The sequence below is a fragment of the Lethenteron reissneri genome, chromosome 42 (genome assembly GCF_015708825.2).
Source record: "Lethenteron reissneri isolate LAM-NWPU_2019-01 chromosome 42, ASM1570882v1, whole genome shotgun sequence".
NCBI classification, from domain to species: domain Eukaryota; kingdom Metazoa; phylum Chordata; class Hyperoartia; order Petromyzontiformes; family Petromyzontidae; genus Lethenteron; species Lethenteron reissneri.
The window spans coordinates 12,830,919-12,849,647 of record NC_083820.1 but is presented as its reverse complement, the minus strand read 5'-3'; the positions used below and the strand labels follow the sequence as shown (position 1 = coordinate 12,849,647).

Here is an 18,729-nt window from a genome sequence, read left to right as displayed (position 1 = left end):
ACTCATTTTATCAATACTGGAGCGGTAAAGGGCCGAGTCAAACTCCAGCCAGGATTTGAACTTAACTTTGAAATTGTCATTGACTGTAACCATAGAGATAACTGGGTGCCTATGGATGCAGGTGAAACACAACAAACGTGTGTTCTGAATTAAAATACGTAGCCTTGGATGAGATGAAACAGTCAGACTAAAAGTCCGAGTATTTAATACAGATGAAAAAAATCAATGAGTGAAGTTCACAGTAAAAGTAGCCAAGGTAGTAGCAGTAAAAGAGCAATAAGGAGGTGACTGACTGCCGGCGAACGAGCGACGTGCGGCATTTGGCTTGAGAAGCGAGCCCACCTGTGGTGCCTCGTGTACTTCGCTCCCTTAATGTGACCAATGCCTTTGCAGCCCGGCGTGGGGCAACCTCCAGGGCCTGGGCTCGACACGAGCTCCACGGAACCTAGGAGGGGCAAGGTACGGCAGCCGTGGGAAGGTGGAATTTGGAGAGCGTGGAAGGGGGAGATGTGTACAATCCTTTGTCATCCATATTTTACAGTAGAGCAGCAAGGAAAATACTTGTCTCCTCTCCTCCCTGTCCCAGCCAGAAAGGCCGCCTGTGGACATACGAGATCAACTCTGCGAATGGGAGGTGGCTCCTTCTCATCTGCTGCCCCTACGCTATGGAACTCCCTACCGCTATCTAATTTCTCGGCCTATAACTGCCTCGCTTGATTCAATATCTCCTCTGCCAACCTGATTGTGGCCTCTCTTCACCTCTCTGCTCTCCCTCCCAGTCACATTTCCCCATCACTTGTTCCCCATACTTCTGTTTATCACCTTGAGATGTTGCATTTTGATATGCAATATATTTAAATTGTATTGTAATACTCTGAATATGACATAATTACAAGTAAATTTTGACTTAAAACTTTCGTGACTGCAGGAATTCATATTCTATGGTTCTGTCGGTAAAGCCACGTAGATAGAAAAAAGAAATAGCTACACCCCCCCCTCTCTCTCCTCCTATCTCTACCCCCCTTCTTTCCCCCCAATCTCTACCCCCCTCTCTCTCCCCTATCTCTACCCCCCCCCCTCTCTCCCCTACCTCTGCCCCTTCTCTCTCCCTTCTCTCTCCCCCTTTGTCTTCTCCTACATTAACATTTGCTGCCCCGCCCATGCTGCTGGCACACTTGGACTACGCCAAACGAGCACGGCACCACGACTCTTGTGCCCCGCCCACTCACAACTTTAGCTCGTCCATTCATGCTGCTCCACTGCTCTTGCGCCCATTTTAGACCTTTATAAGCAGTTTCAGTTAGAGGCTTGCCCCCCTTTTTTCTCTCCGCCTGATGACGACCTATTGTGTTGCGATCGAAACGTCATGAGTTTTTATATATTTGTTGCATATTTTATTTTTATTATTTTATTTTCTATCCACGTGACTTTACCGAAAGAACCATAGAATATGAATATAATTACAAATGTCAATGCATAATCAAGGGTCAAGCTTACAACATTTGTTTAACACGTAGGCTTACAACATTTATCAAGTTCCTGAATGAGTAATTTATGACGTTGGATAAAAATGAGAGTTCCTGGAGAAAACCACACAAATTACGCAACGGCACTCAGAAATCTGCACAGACAATGTCAGCAACATAGTCGCTGTGCTCAGTCTTGCAGGGCATCTCTCACTCAAGATGGGATGATGAGAACAGAACCACCAACCTTGCCCATCTAACTCCGAGTTGCCGGACCACAAAACGGTTCACTATGGCCAGCACGACACACAAGCCGGCACGTGCGCAGACAAAAGAGAGCGGGGGATACTCACTGACGGGCAGCTGCAGGGGGTGTCCCGTCTTCTCGCACCAGCCCACAGGGTGGATGTCAGGGCAGTCTGCGTCCAGCCAGTAGTTGTATTCGGGGCTCCAGCCGTCAAAGTGAACCTAGTTATTGTGACAACAGCACACGTTGCTGTTCGGAGCCTTTTATTCGAGCACAGCACCAACAATAGGCCCGGGCTTCGTTCTTGATGCTTGAAACTCGTCCCCTCCCCTTGTACTCTCCGCTCTTATACCCCTCGATCCCCCTTTCTGGAAGCTTCGCTCACCCCACTTCTATAATCCAATCCTCATCCTCCTCCTCTTAATGGTTGTCAACCGTCGCCCCTACCGTCCACCCTCGCTTCCTGCCTTTTACATTCAAAATCTCTCCTTCAATCCTTTTGAACCTTGCCTCCCGACCAATCACTCTGGAAGCCTCTCTGCACCAATCGAGGACTTGGTTGACTTCCTGACTGTCTGTTTGCACGTACGCTTGTTTTAGATAAGTGGTCTGTTGCCTCGGTCATTACACATGTATGGCCCTCGGTCAATCCACTGCTGGATGAGGGCCTGAACCTGCCATCGCCGTTTGTAGTGGTCTTTCGATGCCACGATCCACTGCACTCCTGCGCACAAGCTGATCTCAATGCTCCATCTCCACTCGTTATTCAACCAATGCCACTCTGCTGGTCAGTATGAGTCGGTGAATGCGGGGAGCACAGATGCAGGAGCACTGCACAACAATGGACTTTGCACCTCGTAGTGCCGCAGTCAATAAACCACTGGCTGTGCACCGTGGTTATCATCCAAGTACCACCCAGGCTAAACTCGGCTTTGATTCCAAGGGCTGACGAGATCGGGCGCATTCTGCCTGATTTGGAGAGATTTGGCCATAGGCTGCCAGCAGAACAGTGACGATATGCACAATAGGATGTGGTCATATGTCGGCAGGTAGTCACACACGAATCGCCTGTAAGGTGATTCGATTAATTGTCAGGATTTGCGGTTGTCATTTGATTTAATATAAGCGTTTTTTTTCTGAAACATTCATGGAGTTGCCCTGGTATTATGGTTCGCACACGGGACTTGCCATTTAGATTCCACCTTTCAGTGCAGCAGTTGAAACAACAGCGCCAGTTTCTTGAACACTCCCCGCCTCTCTCCATCCAGTAGCATAAATAGGTACACCACAGGCGATCAACAAGTCATGTGTGGTGGGATAAAGTTTTGGTACGCCATCTCTTACAAGTCTGGTCTGCGTGTAAGAGTAGACCAAATACCTTCTAGAGCTTCCCCTAGCAGAGGCCGTTCATCCAGCAGCAATTGCAAGGCTGCACCTTTACCTATTACACTCCAAGCACGCAAGGCAGCACACCCTGCAGGTGAGTGTCTGAAGCAAGTTCGTGGTCTTTCAACCACGCATCCGCATTGCCAGATTACACACACGGCGGCATCACGCCCACAGTTTTTAAACAAAAGCCCCAGAATGTAATGGAATTTTCTGAAAATGCAGTGAGCTTACACCCACCCAGAAACATATTTGCACTCGCAGTGGAAGGCGACTATACTGACACAAACGCCCAGCAGGGGTCTCCTGCCTCCTGCACAGAAATCCAAGCACAGCACTCAAGGAGAGAAGGAGAGGTGGTGGAAGCATGATGGTGGTGGTGGTAGTCATGGTGATGGTGGCAGTGGTAGTGAACATGGCGGTGGTGGTGACGGCCACGTTTATTCTGTAAGGACTCATGGGTTAAACTCAACTCTTATGCTCAGAATATGTGCATTCATATTCTTTGGGTCTTTCGGTAAAGATAGAAAAAATTATAAAAAAATTATAAAAATAATAACAATATCACGAATGTCGTGATATTATTATTATTATTATTTTTCTTATTTTTCTATCTGCGTGGCTTTACAGAAAGACCCAAAGAATATGAATTCCTGCAGTCACGAAAGCTTAAAGTCAAGATGTATGTGCATTCAATTTCAAGTGTAAGGATCTATAAAATTTTTAAAATGTATGCAAATAAGGTGCTGTTATATTACTGCTGATGGTAATGGCTGTGACGTAAGTGGCGGTGCTGGCAGAGACACGGTCTGCGTTGCTGATCCCACCTTAATGCGATGGTCATCGCAGTTGGCGATGGTCGCGACGCAAACCAGAGTTGGGTTCCTCCGGTCCACGGCCTCAAGACGCATCCCTGGCTGGAAGCCGTGCATGGGCCGCTAAAGAAACGTGCGCACAAACACACACCGACACGTACACACACACACCGGCACGTGCACACACACACACTGACACACACACCGACACGCACACACACACATACAGACAGACATGCACGTGCACACATATGTAAGCACAGTGCAAGCATACACGGACACACATGCAGGTTTGCATACACATTCCATTCAAAGACACGTATGCGCACATTCACATGCCCACATACGTGCATGCACTCATGCACAAGCACACAAGCATCACATCCACGCGTGCACACGCACACAGACTAAAATCGAAACACTCATGAAGCACACATGAGGAATGAGTGTTATTATCCTTTTTATTCAACTGTTATTGGCACTTCCTCAACATAGTTAAAGTGACTGACCTCTGCCATAGTAATGTAGAATTTCCAACAATGGCATAACACCGCCGGTGGTATTGAGCGTTGCCACACACGAGCTTGAGCAGACACGCTTTCACTTTGAAGACCACCACTGCGGGCTCAGTGATGCTGGCATGGGGTACCTGTGTATGGGGCCCATGGATGAAGGGGCACCTATCAGGGGCCCTCCTGCTGGGCCTGTGGTCTGCACATGGGAACTGGATGGGAGAGCGGCCAGGCGCACGCACCTGCTTGAAGGCGCGTGCAGGAGCAGCTTGCGCTCCATTCTCCTCCAGGTATTTCTCCCAGGAGAACTTTTTCCCTTCGCTGTAAGCTGCAATGGATGGAAGGAATGGTAAGAGATCATCCATCAGCCAGTGCCGTCACCGTTGTGCATGGCACAGGCGGCGTGCGTCGGAGGTTAATGTGGTTGTGTACGTTTTCAGAGGGGCGTATTATTTTATTTTGTTAGCGGTGGAAGGAAAATTGACAATGCTGCTGAATGGCACTCTATCAGGGTTTCACAGCGACAGGGCAGCACGACAACCCGCCCCGCAATCTGCTTCGCTCGTTTGTAAAATCAGACATCACCGTCGCGTGACGGCCATCGTGTCAAATCACTCTGCCGAGCAAAACGAGCGCAAAGTGGAGGATTGTGCGGAACGCCAGGCTATAACACACGCTTACATTCGAGAGACACCGACCACCCATTAACCTTGATTCATTTTGCGCTGAGGTACATTAATCACTGCTTGTTGTCAATTAAAAAAACTATAAAAAGTTGAATGGAAAACGAGTAATGAAGGTAAAGGAGTACAATTTTAGTGAGACGCACATCAATAAGTGAAGCTATAAATTACTGATGGATCGCGATGCAGCGTGCTGCACTTGGGAGCGTACGGAGCTCTGGCAGCGTACACGTGCATTGAATTTGTTGTTTCACAAACGATGCGCCATGATGCCGTGTTTCCATGACTACCAACAACCATTCTGGAGCCGTGCTGGCTCGAGGCCAAGCTGGCCTGCCCGTGTTTCCACGGCAACTTGGTCTGGCTGAATATAATCGTAATCGGTTCCAGAACCTGGCCACGATAACGTTCCTCCAAGTGCCTTACCGACTGAGAGCCAAGCTGACCCCAGAACCAGATGACATGGGGTCACCGATGAAGCCGCAGGGTGTGACGTCACTTGCAGACTGAAACAACTCAGTCGACTAAGTGTAAGTGTAACAATCTAATGTAAAAATTAATATGCATCTTTACTGAATATATATTGACTAAAATAATCCTTAAGTGATTTCCAGCTCAAATGAGCATTGAGGCAATTGCACATCTCATGCTTACAGCCTTGAGACAGTTGTGGACATTCCATAAAAAAACACTATTAACAGCCCCATGAAGTGGTACAAATTGTATCGAACCTGGAGGCACGATGAGCTGAGTCAACCCCTAATCAGGAAATTAATATGCAACCTTCTGATTGCGAGCCACCTGTCCTGCCGCTGAGCCACCTGGCCTGTGTAAAGTCCAACCCTCCACATGCCAACATTAAACTTTGTCCAGATACACTTTTATTTAACATCTGGACCATCATGCCCATGCCCAAGGACTAAGAAAACACTTTGAGATGGATTCGGAAGAGATAAGCCCTCGGAGACTAATTTGCTCATATGCAATATATTGTAGATTTATGTTGTTTATAAATGTGACCAAAAGTGACCTCACACTGTATTCACCCACTGTGTGTGGGGACAGAGGGCAGACTGGGAATCTAGCGATTCCTAGGTTGTTCCTAGGACTTTTCCTGGGCTGTTTCTGGTGGACACGCGGTGATAGTGAAGGACGCGAAGTATTGTGGTGGACATGTGGTATTGTGGTGCAGGGACTGACTCTGTGGGGGGGTGAGGGGGCGGCCATGCTCCTGACACCAGCCCACGGGGTGGATGTACGGGCTGCTAGAGTCGCACCTGCATCGCAAGAGGGGACACGGTCAGACGCGGGGACATGGCCACAAGTGGAGACAGGGAGACATGGCCACACAAAGACATAATCACATGCAGTCGACAGGAAGATATGATGGAATGCGGGGACACAGACACAATAAAAGACAGAGGCACGGTTATAAGCGGGGACACAGACACGTGGCTGTACACTCTCAAGTGGAGTGTTGTCGCTTCACGTTGTATAGGAGTGGCGTGGCACGGCACTCACCAGTAGTCGTAGGAGTCATCCCACGTGTCGAAGTGCACGAGGAAGCGGCTATCAACGACGTCGGTGATGGTGGCGACGCACACGAGCGCCGGATTCTTCTTGTCGACGGCCTCGAGCTTCATGCCCACGCGGAACCCCATCGGGGTCACGGTCTGCACCACAGGGTTCCTCCCCCACATTAAACACGGCTGAATCCCAACAGTCACACCGCAGATCGTGTAATTTATGATTGTGTACCCAGGAAAGCCTCACTGAGTCTCATGACTCTTTTTCAGGAAGGTGCTGGAAGGATTTCACACTAAGGGCGATCATTGCTACGTATAATTCCAATTAAGAAATATGCGGGTATTTTTTTTCACTTTGCTAATTTGAACGATGCCAGCGCGGGATCTTTTAACATTCACTGTGAAGCAGATGGCACTTATTTTTGCATTTAATACACCCGCAGTATAATTCAGGGTGGCCACTGGATTCGAATCGTTAACCTCTGCAACAAGTGGCTAACATGCTAACGCCAAGCCGTTTCACCTATTGCAAAAATCAACATGAATCACCCAAATGTGTCTGTGGCACACGGCGGGACACATTGTGAGCCTGAGGGTCTCTGTGCGAGTCTATACACCTGGGTGAGAGGAGCACCCACCGTGTTCTGATTCTTGAAGAGCTGCCGCGGCGCCGCCTGTGCCTTGACAGTCTTCAGGTATGCCGGCCACGCAAACTCCTCTTCCTTGTGACCTGTCGCTCACGTTGGGGGCAATGGAATCCCCCTTCAGCCACTGAGGCAAGGCTTCCTTTGTCATGCGGTAGGGAGCTGATCAGATTTGTTTAATATTTTGGATTTTAAACACAGTTGTTCATCACAGGCCCAAAGGCCCAGAAGGTCAAGCGGCCAGAAATAAACAGAACTATCACCACAAGAACATTTCCACATGTGCTTAGCACATGGGCTTCCTCTTGCCTCAGTTTACAGGAATAATTCTGTGGTGCTACATAGGACGGCTAGAGGACATCATTCTGCAGAACGAGCAGCAAGAGCAAGAAGAAGCTCGTTGAAGTAGAGGCGTAAACAAAGATCTTTCCATTGTGTTGTACTGCACGCACACACGTATGTACATACGCATGTAGACACTCCAGCATTCATACGTACAAGCACCATGACATAACTCTAAATCGCAACAGTAGTTAAAATAACGAATGCTCATATCACTGGTAGTTTAATAAAAGTGTGCAGTATGTGCCACATGCTTTATGAATAATTGCCAGCATTTTTATTTTTTCATTTTAATCAATCTTACCTATAAACAAATTTTTTTGTCTGTTGACAAAACTTGCGAAGGATTTGCCCAAGGGTCCCATAATAATGACAAGTTCACCCAGGGCATGTATGTTATTTTGCAGTTCTGTTTAGAGGATATTATTCCCCCCCCCCCCACCTTCGCTCTCCTTTCTCTCTCCTAAAAACACCACGTTCCAAATCGTTACCCCTCTTCCCTCCCCTTACCACGTGGACACCTGGCCCGGGCTTGTCGTCCGTGGAATAACTGTACCCCTTTCCTCTATCGCTCGAATTTTATAATGGGCTCTTATCAAAAAAAGAAAAAAACTACACAGGTGATCTTTGTCTTTTTTGTGCGAGCACCTTTGGGTGGCTGTAGTTTGTGGTTGGTCTTCTCGCACCAGCCCACGGGGTGGATGTCGGGCGAGTCGGCGTTCACCCAGAAGTCATAGCACTCGGAGTATCCGTCAAAGTGGAGTCTTACTCTGTAGCCACACACCTTCCACACACACACATACACGATGCCTCGGAGAGATAAATGTGCTTTGAAAATGCTTGAGGCTCTGGTTAAGATAAAGCTATGTTCTCATGTAGCTCTGCTCTCTGTCAGAGCCACTGAGGGCATTATGGAACAAGTAGGTTTGTCGCAGCCAATGCTACAATTCATAATATTGTTTTGGGTTAGACCATGTCATTATTTGACTTCCTGGATTTTATTCCAACTTCCTGGATCTTGTTCCGATGATGCTTGACACAGTTTTAAATTAAACCTCGCATATTCAATTCCTCAGTTTGGTTGTGAAAATAGTTCTTCAACTTACCGGCGAGCTAAAACAGCGATAATTAATTGGCATGATGAACGTGCACACACGTAAGCACACGTAACAACGCAAGTTGCTTAGCTATGTCAGGTGGTGGAGGGTCTTATGACACATATGGCCACATTATGACGTAGATTAAACCAAAAATCAATTAACGCGATAAACCAATGATGCACGTACCAATGAACGATCGCATGCGCATACACAGCAACGCACCTCGGCCACGGAGAGCACGCACACCAGGGACGGATGCTTCGGGTCGATGCCTTCGAGCCGCATCCCCACCTTGAACCCGTTCCGGCTCTGGGGGAACGACTGAGACTGGAGCGGGACAAACACACACAGATGCACACGGACGCACGCAGTCGCATACATAGACACACGCACACACAGACAGGTTATAACACTGCGCCGGAGTTGAGTGAAAAGCCCTCTTTTGCTCAAACCAGCCATGGGGGGAAGTGCTTTACTTTTGTTGAGAGCCCAAAGCCAGCGGTGGAAATTCCTCATTCGTATGTCAAGGGTGAGTTTATCCACAGGACAACCACTGTTGACTTCCCAACAAGTGGTACAAACTGTATCGACTAACGAGAAACAAGGGGCCATAACTAAAAAGCAGAACTAATTAGAAGTTTTATTATCGACACACATTTAGGCCGTGTGCTATTGTATGTCGCGTAATCTCACTGTGCGGCTTGGAATGTTATCATCGCTCATTGAATAGTTCCGACAACAAGTGCGTGTTGCAAAGCGTTACAGAATCCACACGCGCCAGTGATTAACTTTCCTTGTTTTCAGCTGGTGTGCATACGAATGTATGTTGAACCTCTTTCGCCCCGTGCGTAACCAACCATCATCAGAGGTGAGGGGAAGGACAACAAACTAAATACAAAAAGCACTACGTGTTGCTTTGTACAACTGACCAGGGCAACAATGACACCCCCCTCCATCGGTGGCCGGAACGCACCTCTCTGAAAAGACGCACGGGAGCTGCGACGCCCTTGTCCTCCTCCAGGTACAGCATCCACGTCCACGCACGCTTCTTGGTGGTCGATGCCGCTGCAACAGGGACACGCAAACGCCGTCGCTCGCCCACATGACCGTAGGCCACCCGCGCAGCAGAGACGTGGATGTTGCCTTACACGTCCACTGCTGGGTGAAGGCTGTATTGAATGTTGTACAATAGCGTTATGCATAACATTGCGAAAAGAACAAGCGCAAGTCGTTGACATCCGATTGAGTGTTAAGAACACCAAGCGGACTTGGACAGGATAAGTGGCTAAAAGGAAAGTGGCTGCAACAGAGACGTCCCAATGTTGTAGACACAACGTATTGGTCATGGGGGTATCTGACCATACTTCGCCATGCGGGTCCAAGATCAATACAGATATAAATTGTCAGTGGTGTTAGCTATAGCCAGGAATCAAACTGATGTCACGGAGTTTGTAGGAAAGTGTGTGAACCACTGTGCCACCACTTCATCCCATGTTACTATACTTTCCCTAAAAGTAATAGCTCCTATTTTGTATCACTTCCGTGTAAAATGTAACGTTACATAAATCATGTGATGGCAGAAAAATGTAAAATGCATGGTCAGTGAATTCGTCCAGAACTTCAAGTACCCAAAATCCACCTGTCAAACCTCACAACAGCCAGACCACAAATGGGCCTAAGAAGATTATAGGGGTAATCTGCTGCCCTGTCCACCATAAGGCCCAGTTCTGGCACAAGTATTTTTTATATGGTGGCCTATTTAATATTCATGTTTAATTTTAAAACTCTGTCATCCATACAAGTTACATCTCTAAACAATGCAAGGGCATTTGTAGGAGCACACAACTGTACCACAAATAAATCTGTATGGTGGGGGGGAGGGGCAGGGTTTGGAGGGAGGCACGGGATTTAGGTCGTTACCCTCAGAGTGACGGCGCAGTTTGATTGGTGCCTCCACAGGGCTGGGGACTTTGATCTTCATCTTGAGGTCTCCCCGCTTCTCCTGCAGCAAACACAACCAAGCTGAGAGATGTTGTCTACCCAGAGCTTTCTGCTTTTAAATAGAAGATTGTGCTTACATTTGTGTGTTCCTATGTACAGTATATATATTGCACTGTACGTAGCCAACAGTGTTAATCGGAGGTGTGGGAAAGTCCTATATATATATGTCGTGACACATATATGTTTTCAGTACGTCACTACAGATTGCTAGTGAGAGCTGTCTAAAGACACAAACATACTGAAAAGGCACAGAATGAGCCAACCATGAAGAGACAGAGAAACAAAAAAATATACACATGGCAAGAGGCCTTGACAGAAACAGACACAAAGACCACCCTGTGGGCCCACCATCCACAGGATGAAGAGGGAGGGGTGGGGGTGCGATGCCAGTATGGCAGGGAGAGGGATAGCCTCAGACGGATTAGACCTTGGCGATGGACACTCGCTAGTGGGATGTGGAATGCCATGTCACTGGGGGGGGGGGGAGCAGCCAGAGCTGGTGGAGGAGGTGAAAAGGTACAGACTAGATATAGATGGTCTCACCTCCACGCACAGCATTGTCACTGGAATAAAACTTCTCGATCGCGGGTGGTCTCTCTCCTATTGCGGAGTAACCACTGGTAAGAGGCCCCAGGCGGGTGTGGGGATACTCACAAGCCCCCGACTGAGTGCTGTTCAGCTGGAGATTGTCCCAGTGGATGAGAGGGTCGCCTCAATGAGACTTCGCGTCTCAGGAGGGGAAGCTCTGACTGTTGTCTGTGCTTATGCACCAAACAGCAGTTTAGAGTATTCGGCCTTCTTGGAGACAGTGGGCGCAGTGCTTGACAGAGTTCCGCCTCCGTAGTCTGACTGGGCGACTTCAATGCTCACGTGGGAAACGATGGAGATACCTGGAGAGGCATGATTGGGAGGAATGCCCCCCCCCCCGATCTGATCCCAAATCGTGAGATGTTATTGGAATTCTGTGCAAGTTAATAACAAACACCATGTTCAAACACAAGGATGCTTTATAAGTGTACTTGGTGCCAGAGCACCTTGGGCCGAAGGTCAATGATTGACTTCATAGTTGTGTAATGTGAGGATATATCCGGGTGGTTGATGGATCACACCTCGTTACGATGATTGGCTCTACCGGTCCTGGCCCATAGCCAATGGGGGGAAGTCTAGGGGCGTGGCCCTGACGTAACGGGAAGGTGACATTTGTAAGTAGAGGATTGGTTCTGCTGGCTTTAGCCACAGCTAATGGGGGGACGAGTCAGGGGCGCGGTCCTGGGATCGTACGATGGAGTCTAGAAGATTCCATGGAGGTTAACCAGGATAGGTGGAAAGGTACCACGTGACCCGGGTATTAAAAGGGGTGGAGACGGACAACACGTGGTCAGATCTGGAACGAACGGAAGGTGAGGCCACGCTGGAGCGGGGTCCAGGCTGCCACGTGGCCGCGCGTGTCTCTCTCTCTCCCTCTCACGCTGTCTGCTAGCAGCGTGAAGGGGTAAGACAGAAGTGTTGTGAACGAAAGACAAATAAAGACCGGATTCCAGAAGTCGCTTCCACGACCATTATTACAGTTGTATCATCGGACCTAAGGCCGTATGTTCTCGACACTCGGGTGAAGAGAGAGGCAGAGCTGTCAACTGATCACCACCTGGTGGTAAGTTGGATGCGATGCATGGGGCACCGACCAGATGACGTGGAAGGCCCCAACGAATAGTGCGGGTTTTCTGTGAACGTCTGGCGGAAGACCCAGTGCATAAAAGATTTCAACTTCCACCTCTGGAAAAACTTATCCTGCACTTCAGGGGTGGTCGTGGACATTGAATCCAAGTGGATGATGTTCACGATCACGATTGTGGATGCAGCTGTGAAAAGCCATGGCCTGAAGGCAGTCAGTGTCTGTCATGGTGGCAAACCGAGGACCCGCTGGTGGACACCAGCGGTGAGGGAAGCTGTCAAGTTGAAGAAGGAGGCTTTCCGAGCTCTACTCGGAAAAACGTCTCCCGACTCGATTGAGAGGTACCGGTTTGCCAAGAGGGCGGCAGCTGCAGCAGTCGCTGAAGCGAAAGCCCCGGGGGCGTGAGAGGCGTTTGGAGAGGCCATGGAGAGGAACTACCGAGCAGCCTCAAAGATGTTCCAGCAAACCATACAATGCCTTAGGAGGGGTTGACGGAACGTGGCTCAGGCTGTTTTCAGTAAGGGTGGCGAAACATTGACCTCAACTAGGGAGATAGTCGAGAGGTGGAAGGGACACTTTGAGGAGCTCCTCAACCCTGTGGACATGCCCTTCTTTCAGGAGGCAGCCCTGGAAACAGTTGGGGAGGTCAGATCCATCACGATTGCTGAAGTTACTGTGGTGGTCAAGGGAACTTCATAGCGGCAAAGTTGCTGGGGTGGACGAGATTTGCCCAGAGTTGTTGAAAGCGCAGGACAGTATAGGAGTGTCGTGGTTAATAAGCCTCTTCAATTTTGCATGGAAGGTGGGTACAGTACCTCTGGACTGGCAAACCGGGGTCGTGGTTCCCATTATTAAAAAAGAGGACCAGAGGGTGTGCTCCAACTACAGAGGGATCGCACTCCTCAGCGTCCCAGGTAAAGCCTATGTCGGAGTGCTCGAGAGGAGGCTCCGCCCCGTAGTCGAGCCTCAGATTCAGGAGGAATATTGCGGATTTCATCATGATGTTAGAACAATGGACCAGCTCTTTTCCCTCTCACAGATATATGAGGGGTCATGAAAGTATGCATCTCCAGTCTACCTCTGCTTTGTAGACTTGAAGAAGGCATATAACCGTGTTCCCCGCAATGTCTTGTGGGAGGTGCTGTGGGAGTATGCTGTACCGGTGCCGCTTTTGTGCGATATCCAGTTCCTCTATTCGCAGAGTGAGAGCTGTGTCCATATTCTTGGTGTTAAATCAAAGTCGTTCACTGTGGGTGTTGGACTCCGCTAAGGGCGAGTCTTGTCTCTAATCCTGTTTGTGATTTTCATGGACAGGCTATCAAGGCGCAGCCCCAGGTATGGAGAGCATGGAGGTGGCGTCGCTGCTTTTGCAGATGACGTTGTCCTCTTTGCCTCGTCAGTCAGTGATCTCCAGCGTGTACTTGAACCTTCTGATGCCGAGTGTGAAGCAGCTGGGATGAGGATCAGCACCTCCAAATCTTGAGGTCATGTTTTCTCCAGGTGAGGGGGGAACAGCTGCCCTTAGTGGAGAAGTTTAAATACCTCAGAGTCTCTTTCGCGAGCGATGGTAAGTGGGAGCGGGAGATCAGCCGGCGGATCGATGTGGCATCTGCAGTGTTGCGGGCACTGTACCGTTCCTTGGTCGTGAAGCGGGAGCTGAGCTCTCGACCAAAGCTCTCGGTTTACAGGTCGATCTACATTCCCACCCTATCCTATGGTCATGAGCTTTTGGTAATGACTGAAAGGATGAGATCGCGGATACAAGGGGCCGAAATGAGGTTTCTCCGCAGGGTTTCTGGGCTCACTTTCCGTGATCGGGTGAGGCGCTTGGTAATCCAGGAGAGGCTCAGAGTCGAGCCGCTGCTCCTTTGGATCAAGAGGAGCAAGTTGAGGGTTGTTCGGGCACCTTGTAAGGATGCCCCCCCTGGAACTCTACCGGGCACGTCCCACTGGACGAAGACCCCGGGGCCGGCCCAGGACACGCTGGCGAGACTATGTCTCTCAGCTGGCCTGGGAACTCACCAGGAAGAGCTAGTCTACTAACATGCTGCCGCCGCAACCCTAACAAGGACAAGCGGATTGAGAAACGAACGAACAATGACACAAAGACATGGAGAGACAGACACTGAGACAAACAGACATACAGGAAGCAGCAAACATTGACAGATGCAGATAACTGTGGGAGCTATAGAAATAGGGTCCTGTACAAGTGTTGCCCGGCATGGAGACGGGTGTGATTTTTACCAGGCGATCGTCGCCATTTGACATCTGCTCGGGGTCGGCTCGCGTGTTCAGGCTCAGCTTCCGCCCGCGTTTCTTGGCGTCCGAGGCTCTGGTGTCGACGCTGCTTACCTGCCCTGGCCTACACATGTTAAATAAGGCACATAACACCCTGCTCTCAAGACCAAAATACACCCAGAAATATTATCACATTCCCTCTCTCACGTGCGACGTTAAAGACGCAATGCAAACACTCAACGAGCTCTTATATTCTAGACCAGGGGTGGGAAACCTACGGCCCCGCATAAGGTCACACGAGGACCACCACTGGCAAACGGTCCGAAAACGATATTTATCTATTACTGCAAGCATCCTTGCCACACTAATCGGTACTAGAGGGGAATATTTTGACTTAGCAACAATGTTTAAAATGTTAGCGCTGCACGTACTCACTTCTGTAAACTGCAACGGCCTCTTTATATTAGGTCAACATGTACTTTTTGCATTAGAATTGGATAATGCAAAGGTTATCATGTTAATTTGTAGACCAAGGTATTTGAAATATTCAGCCCTCGGTCAGGAAATGATTTCCCATCGCTGTTGTAGACAGACAAATCTATGCTGCCTTAGGCAATCTGACACAACTCTAAAGCATGAGTGAGCCATCGCCCGTTGGCACCATACCACAAACATCACCACCGCGCAAGACGTGGGGTTTCCCTTGTTCGCGGTTGGCATTCCTCGTGGGTTTGAGCAACAGGGCCGCTCTGAGAGCCACTCCATGTGCCAGTTAAGAGGATTAGGGGCACAGGAAGATTAAAAGGGGAGGTGCGCGAGGGCACCGCACATCGGCACAGCTCCATCACCGCACCTGACGCCCTCACGTGTAAATCAGACTACTCACTGTGGCCAAATCGCACATACTGCAAATACAATACCTATCTAAATAATCAAATGAAATACTATCGTGCTATGAAGAAGGCTCAATGGCAAAAACTTTGCATATTAACATATGTTTTTTACACCACAGACTTATTGACGAACGTGTTGAGATTTGTGTTATTTGTCCTCGAGCACCAGTGTCAAATTGCTGACGCGCCTCTACTGGACATCGGTGAAAAAGAGCTTCATAAGCTCATTAGATTCCTCCCATCTAAATAAAGATTTTGAGATTTTGATTTGAAGCATCACTAACATAATTTGTTTACTACAGCGATGACAAACATATAGATGGATAGTAGTTATTGATTTATGATATTAATTGTCGCAAAATATAATACATACTGTCATAAATTTTTAAATATTAAAAAATATAACATTAGCAAATATAATCACAACAAATCATAACAATATTTTGTAAAGTGGACGATCATGGATCGAATATTAGATCATAGGGTCGGCCCACTACAACCTAGCCAGTCATCCCGACTCCCTGTACGAAGATGCAACAGGGAAAGGGTGTAATGTAGTGTCTGTGACACCCTCAGCGAGAAGATGGTTATCTGCCCAAGTATCAATTGCTTTTGTGTTCATAGATTGATGTTTATATTAAAAAAAAAAAAAATCAGCATGTCATCGTGTCCAAAGTTACATGCTTGTGGATAAATTATAAGGATTTAATAATTGATTAAAATTGATTCTTATGCTCATAAAACATGCAACAAATTGCGCATAACATCGATTATTTTTAATTTATTTATGTTTATACAATTATAGATTCTATAGATTGATAACACCATAGATTCCACATGCACCAAAACATTCAATAATTCATGAATTGTAACCCCCAGTGGTGAAAATGTATCGGATTGTGGAGTGACAGCAGCAACCAAAACTTGCAGAATTAAGTCAGAGCATGAATTCTTAGAGCTGCCAAACGAACAAAGATCCACTACTGGTGAACGACAGCAACCACACTCATCCAAACTTCAAATCAGCTTCAAGTCAATTCAACTCATCATCGGCCCTAATCAATCCACTACTGGATGAAATACCTTCTTAAGCCTCTAGCAGGGATGACCCATGGAAACAAATAAGGACGCGGTGGCAGCTAAGACGTGGAATGCGTGCGGGAGGATGTCCGTCGATGGAGCAATGAACTTGTAGGTAGGTGCAAGATGCATTACCAAGTCCCAACACAGCGAGAGATAGCGATGGAAAGGCAAGGCCTTCATTCAGCACAAGATCATGTTTGATGATGCTGAGGAATCGTTACACCTGTCGCGAATAATTGTTTTTGTTCAGTGTGGTCTCTATTTCCACGGGTGCATACTTTTTGTTGTTTAAAACTTAATTTTACTTGCTATAATACTGTGAAGCTCAAATTAAACTGACGAATTTTGGTTTGAAAGTCCAGTGTGCTAACTATTACACCGAAGAGGCGGGTGACGGGGTTAGGTAGAAGGGCGGGGGGTCCGAGGGCGCGTACTTCTCTGTAGTGAAGATGCGTGCGCACTTGTCGCTACAGAAGCGTCCTTCCTGGAAGAACTCTTCAGCAGTACCGTAGTGCCCACACTGCTCGCAGCAGCAGATACCCTCCATACTTGGCAGCTCGTCCGCGCCGCCCGGCGGCTCCTCCTTCGGTCGACCGACGCCCTCGCCTGGAGGACCTGGCACCGGCACAGGGAGCCACGGTAAAACCCAGTGAGACACGAAAGTGAAAGTGACTTCCTGGTCAAACGAACACAACTGCACTGCTAATCTCCCACTCACAGCCCTCAGATAGTGGTGGAACTTCCACATTCCTATAGCAAGGCGAGTGAATCCATAGAGCAACCACCGGTAACTTCTCGCAAAGTGGTCCTCATTTTATTGACCGTAAATAAATCATACTGTTGACCCTCAGTTGGGAGACGAGTATTCTAACTCCTGCGCCACCTGGCTCAATTTAACGTCAATAAACCCAGAAATTTATACCTAGTAGAAAAATTATCCTCCCACAACGACGCACCCACGCACGTAACTACGTGTGGAAATCGGGCGACAATGAGACCCCGGTAACAGATGAGTGCTTGCAGTGCTCACCGCCTTGGCCTGCGTTCCACGAGCCCTCCATGGCCGCAGACTCCTCGGGAGAGACGATCTCCAGCGTGCCAAACTCGTTAATACGGAACTGAATCACATGACGACACGAGCACATGCGCGAGCACACAATTGAAGAATAATAACACAGAATGATAATTTAAACTTTCAAATTATGCATTTTTCAACACAATCGCAAGGGCAACGCAAAGTGCCTGCTGTGCATCAACTGGAAATAATCTCCCATTGTCATTACCGTTCACAAATGCTGCCTGATATTTGAATACAGAATAATACCAGGTGAGGTTTGGCCAGTGGCGCTTATTTAAAACAGATAGCATTGGAACAAAACAGGATTGTAACTTATTTTAAGACTGCATTGAAAAATGTGGCTCAAATTTTACATTTGGAAATAATAGGAATATGAAATCTTGCAAGAGTGAAAAAGTGTCCCTTATACAGTGACTCTTCGCTTATAACGTCGGCCGGTTTAACATTATTTAGCTACAAAGTCGCGGATGAATCACTACCCACATATGCATCTAACGTCGTGTGGTGTCGCTACAACGTCGCTGCCGTGGGTAACTACTTTCCACGGCGGAGAGCGAGGCGGCTGCGCAGCACGTACGTTGCTAGGCAATGCCCCCTACCGGCCCGGTGTATCTCTAAGCAGCCAGAACGTAGTGCGAGAGTTCTCACGCTTTCTTGGGCTGCACAGGTGAGCGGAATGATAGAGTGAGCGGCGGAGCACCCTCACCTCAGTTTGTGGACTGTTTTTGTTTTCATATGGAGAGGTAATTTATCACTGATCCTACTGTTTCAAGTGCCGTGATGTGAAGGAAGGTGATCACTTTGTAAACCAAATTAGAATCTTGACTAAGCTTTCGTGACTGCAGGAATTCATATTCTTTGGGTCTTTCGGTAAAGCCACTTAGATAGAAAAATTAAAAAATATCACGACGTTTCAACACAAGCAATCGCCATCAGGTGAAAAAATATAGCGGGAGAGCTGCTGAGGCAGGGAAAAATATTTTATATTCTTTTATTATTATATTTCTATCTACGTGGTTTTACCGAAAGACCCAAAGAATACA

General features: G+C 48.0%; 1 protein-coding gene across 2 annotated transcripts in view; it reads right to left on the bottom strand.

Moving 5' to 3' along the window:
- Nucleotides 1–18,729, bottom strand: part of L3MBTL3 (L3MBTL histone methyl-lysine binding protein 3) — a 41,806-nt gene that overhangs the window by 10,925 nt on the left and 12,152 nt on the right. For both annotated transcript variants that reach the window (XM_061569214.1, XM_061569215.1), the window contains exons 4-17: nucleotides 17,639–17,726; nucleotides 17,043–17,223; nucleotides 14,639–14,756; nucleotides 10,642–10,723; nucleotides 9,695–9,786; nucleotides 8,944–9,048; nucleotides 8,270–8,405; nucleotides 7,274–7,365; nucleotides 6,631–6,782; nucleotides 6,310–6,386; nucleotides 4,669–4,754; nucleotides 3,927–4,037; nucleotides 1,820–1,934; nucleotides 343–445 (exon numbers count right to left, since the gene is read on the bottom strand). In XM_061569214.1, the coding sequence (XP_061425198.1) occupies nucleotides 343–445; nucleotides 1,820–1,934; nucleotides 3,927–4,037; nucleotides 4,669–4,754; nucleotides 6,310–6,386; nucleotides 6,631–6,782; nucleotides 7,274–7,365; nucleotides 8,270–8,405; nucleotides 8,944–9,048; nucleotides 9,695–9,786; nucleotides 10,642–10,723; nucleotides 14,639–14,756; nucleotides 17,043–17,223; nucleotides 17,639–17,726 (1,538 nt within the window). The remainder of the gene's footprint in view (nucleotides 1–342; nucleotides 446–1,819; nucleotides 1,935–3,926; nucleotides 4,038–4,668; nucleotides 4,755–6,309; nucleotides 6,387–6,630; nucleotides 6,783–7,273; nucleotides 7,366–8,269; nucleotides 8,406–8,943; nucleotides 9,049–9,694; nucleotides 9,787–10,641; nucleotides 10,724–14,638; nucleotides 14,757–17,042; nucleotides 17,224–17,638; nucleotides 17,727–18,729) is intronic.